The sequence below is a fragment of the Rana temporaria genome, chromosome 1, assembly GCF_905171775.1.
Source record: "Rana temporaria chromosome 1, aRanTem1.1, whole genome shotgun sequence".
In the NCBI taxonomy this organism is placed as follows: domain Eukaryota; kingdom Metazoa; phylum Chordata; class Amphibia; order Anura; family Ranidae; genus Rana; species Rana temporaria.
The window spans coordinates 13,607,885-13,611,216 of NC_053489.1; the positions used below are offsets into that span (position 1 = coordinate 13,607,885).

At 40.2% G+C, this 3,332-nt stretch overlaps 1 protein-coding gene across 1 annotated transcript; it reads right to left on the bottom strand.

Moving 5' to 3' along the window:
- Positions 1 to 1,231: 1,231 nt before the first annotated feature.
- LOC120942842 (extracellular calcium-sensing receptor-like) lies at positions 1,232 to 2,413 on the bottom strand. The gene has a single exon (XM_040356174.1). The coding sequence runs from the start codon at positions 2,138 to 2,140 to the stop codon at positions 1,232 to 1,234; it is 909 nt and encodes a 302-aa protein (XP_040212108.1). The 5' UTR covers positions 2,141 to 2,413.
- Between the last annotated feature and the right edge of the window lie 919 nt (positions 2,414 to 3,332).

A 3,332-nucleotide genomic window follows, 5' to 3' on the forward strand; every position in this document is an offset into this window, starting at 1 on the left:
CTAAATATTTCTGGACCATATCACTTTTGAGCCATTGTGGATTTGGGGCTGTGTCACTACCACCCCCATTATGGACATGAGCTCCCCCATGCTCCATTGTATACACAGAGCTGAAGAAAGCATTTAATAAATTAGCCTTCTCTTTGTCCCCAGTAAATTTTTGCATCCTTGATTTCCTTTATACATATCCTGTTATATTCTTTGTATCATTTAACCACTTAACCCCGGACCATATTGCTGCCCAAAGACCAGAGGACTTTTTGCTCTGAGGAGCCAGAGCCGGGGCACCCTTGGGCCAAGGATGTCCAAAAGAAAAAAATAATTTATGACCATTTTTTTTTTTGGTGGCTCAGATTATGAGCTTGTTTTTTGGTTATGCTCAGATTTTGATTTTTTTTTATTATTGATGCTCAGATTATGAGCTTTTTTTTATTTTGTAGCTGCCCCTGGCATGTTGGCACACAGATGTGAGATCCAGAAAGTGTGGGTGCTCTGCTTGTTCAGCTCGTCCGTCTTGGTGCTGCTGTAGTTGCTCTCCAGCTGACCTGTGGCCATCTGTTGCTAACTTTCCCCTGCTTTTATAAAGTGCAAATTTGCCCCGGCCAAACAGCTTGCGCACTTTGGGCGCAAAATGCGCCTCACACGCGCAAGTTTATGAATCAGTGGCAGTTCCTCATTTGCATATTTGCTGAGGGAAAACCATGAGAGCGCAAGTTGCTCCCTGAGCAAAATTGCCCCTTAGAGAAACTGCCTCCGTGCAAAAATGGCACATTTCAGGCTTAGCTTGCTTTCTGGGTCACCCGCAAATTTGCCTGGCCGCAAATCCGTACTTGCGCGGCGCAAATCGCACTTGCTCCCGCGCAAGTCGTACCTGAATCTGGGCCATGGTCTCTGAGTAGAAGAAAAGATTTATGGAATTGGGGTCCTATGAGGTATGAGAGGCAGGATTAACCCATACGTTGGATGCCATGAAGTTTACCAGGAAAGGAAAATTATGGTAAGTATTTGATAGGAAATTTTCCATTATCAATGCAACCTCATCTTTTATAGTGAGAAATATATTACATTTGTATGCCCTAAAATGAACTTAGTGTATGTTTTACAGAAAACAAAAGATTACATTTGGTAAACCATTGCACTGATATCATGTGACAGAAAAAGATGATACAGCAAGCATTGTTTCTCCAGGGTCTCTGCTTTCAAAAAATACACTGTATACTTTTTGGGGGTTTTAGATAATCTTCAGTCCAAAAAATTTGATAAAAAAAGCTCCAGAAGTGAAAGGGATAAACACCTCTAAACTAAACATGACCCTAAACTGGGTGTAATTTTTGTCTGGGCCATTGTGTTCTAGTACTGAACTGACCGAGCATAAAAAAGATACAAGTAAACTTTCATTGGACGCTCTCACCTTATACTTTATTTCAGATTTTTTGTTATTTATTTTAAAAGAGAAATCCATGTCATGTAATGCTTGTGCCAAAATGTAGACTGAGATAAACACTCTATAGGATATTTTCTCATCAGGATAAGATAAATCAAGTGGAAGTGTCTCCACACTGCAGTTCCTAAGAGGATAACTAGTTGTGAGTGGAATAAGGACATTTTTCATTTGGTTTTTTGAAAAGCATTGATATTCAGTTATGAGAATATCCTCTATCAGGGGGTCATTTGGGCGGCTGGATGGATAAATACTATCAAAATATTCCAGCAATCTATTTATGTAGAAAAAGGGGAATGTAAACGCCAAGCTGCAATTACTGAGAGAAAAAAACACTTCACTCATTGACCAAGAATCTGGTAGAATAAATGTTTTCTCCATGTGATAAGGGACATTATTATACAAAAACTTGTAATAAGTCCTACTAACTGAGCCACAAATAATAAGAACTTCCGTGGTTGAGCTCCGCAGCTCTGGAGGAATTTTATTATAATTCTTTACAGACACCAGAATCTTGAATTCAATACAAATTCCATGATTAGATAAATGTTTGCTGAGTTGTCGGATCTCCCTCTCTCCGTATTCATCATCAGATGTAAGGATCCCGACCCAGTTCCACTTCAACCTTTCCAGTAACTTTGCTATGGCCACATATTGCATCTCATCATCCGGAACTGTCCGGAAAAAGTTTGGATACATCTTTCTATCACTCAGCAAAGTATCTCTGGCTCCATAACTAATCTAGAAAGGAAGAAAACAGTCTGTATAAATAATGTGGAACTCTTACTATCCAAATGGACAGAAGAGAACCTTAGAAAATGTTTTAATGTTATTTACAGCGCAACACACATGTCGTCTGAGTTGTCTACAAGAGATCTATAAGCAGATTTTAGTGGTTCTTTTATTTCACTGAACCAACCAGATAAAGATACAAGAGTACATTTATTATTTCATGAATGATTACAGCCATCAAGGAAAGCTGATAATATGACATTAAGCCTTCAATTCAGTCCTACTTTGGAGGGGGGGGGTTTGAATTGAAAGACATCTGTAACGGAATGACCCAGGACAAACAGAGACTTTGGAAGGATGAGGGGTACTCCTGTGCCAGCGTCATTAATAAATCTTATGTCTAGGGTCACCTTATGTCCGATAGGGCCATAGGGTGACTGAGAAATTATATCCTAAATTACAGGACAGGGGACATTACTGATGGCTCATATTGCAGGAGATTGCAAAGTGTTGGTTTATTATATGACTCATCTCTCTGGGTAGACTGTTGACATGTTAATTGAGTCAGGCTTCTGGAAGACCTTTTATTGTGTGCTATTGATGATAGATGTGTTGTGACTCTAAAGGTCAGACGTCTGTGCAATGTGGATTGGGCAGATGAATGACTTATTGTCGGAGACGTAACGTCTGGGGGATAATTAACTCCTCTATGTAATTATCTAAAAGAATGTGATTGAAGCTCATCGTGTGATGTATGGGTGGGGTGTGGTTTTGTTCCTGTGATTACTGTAACCTGTTATACTGTATATAAGACTGAAACTAGCCATTAAAGTTGTCATACATTTGAAACCAGAAGCCAGAGCTGTGTGTCTCGGTTATTCTGGGAAATGGGATGGATCGGGTCCTATTGGTTGGAGTGTCAGATAAGCTGTCGTGGGTTGATGGAAGGTCGTAAACGGTGGTGACCGTTACAAAATCTGTACAGGTTAATGCGCAGATATCTCATGAAGTCGCCCCCGAAGTCGTCAAAAGTAGTGCAAGAACTACTTTTGGAAATTGGTGCGGTGCCACAAAGTCGACGTTGCACCGATTGACATGGTACCATTGCCAGCAATAGGCTGTGATTTGACCTGTCAAATTGCATGTCAATTTTGTGCCG

Excerpts from the sequence above, each read along its gene's own strand:
- LOC120942842 (XM_040356174.1), bottom strand. The coding sequence starts at position 2,140 with ATGTATCCAAACTTTTTCCGGACAGTTCCGGATGATGAGATGCAATAT.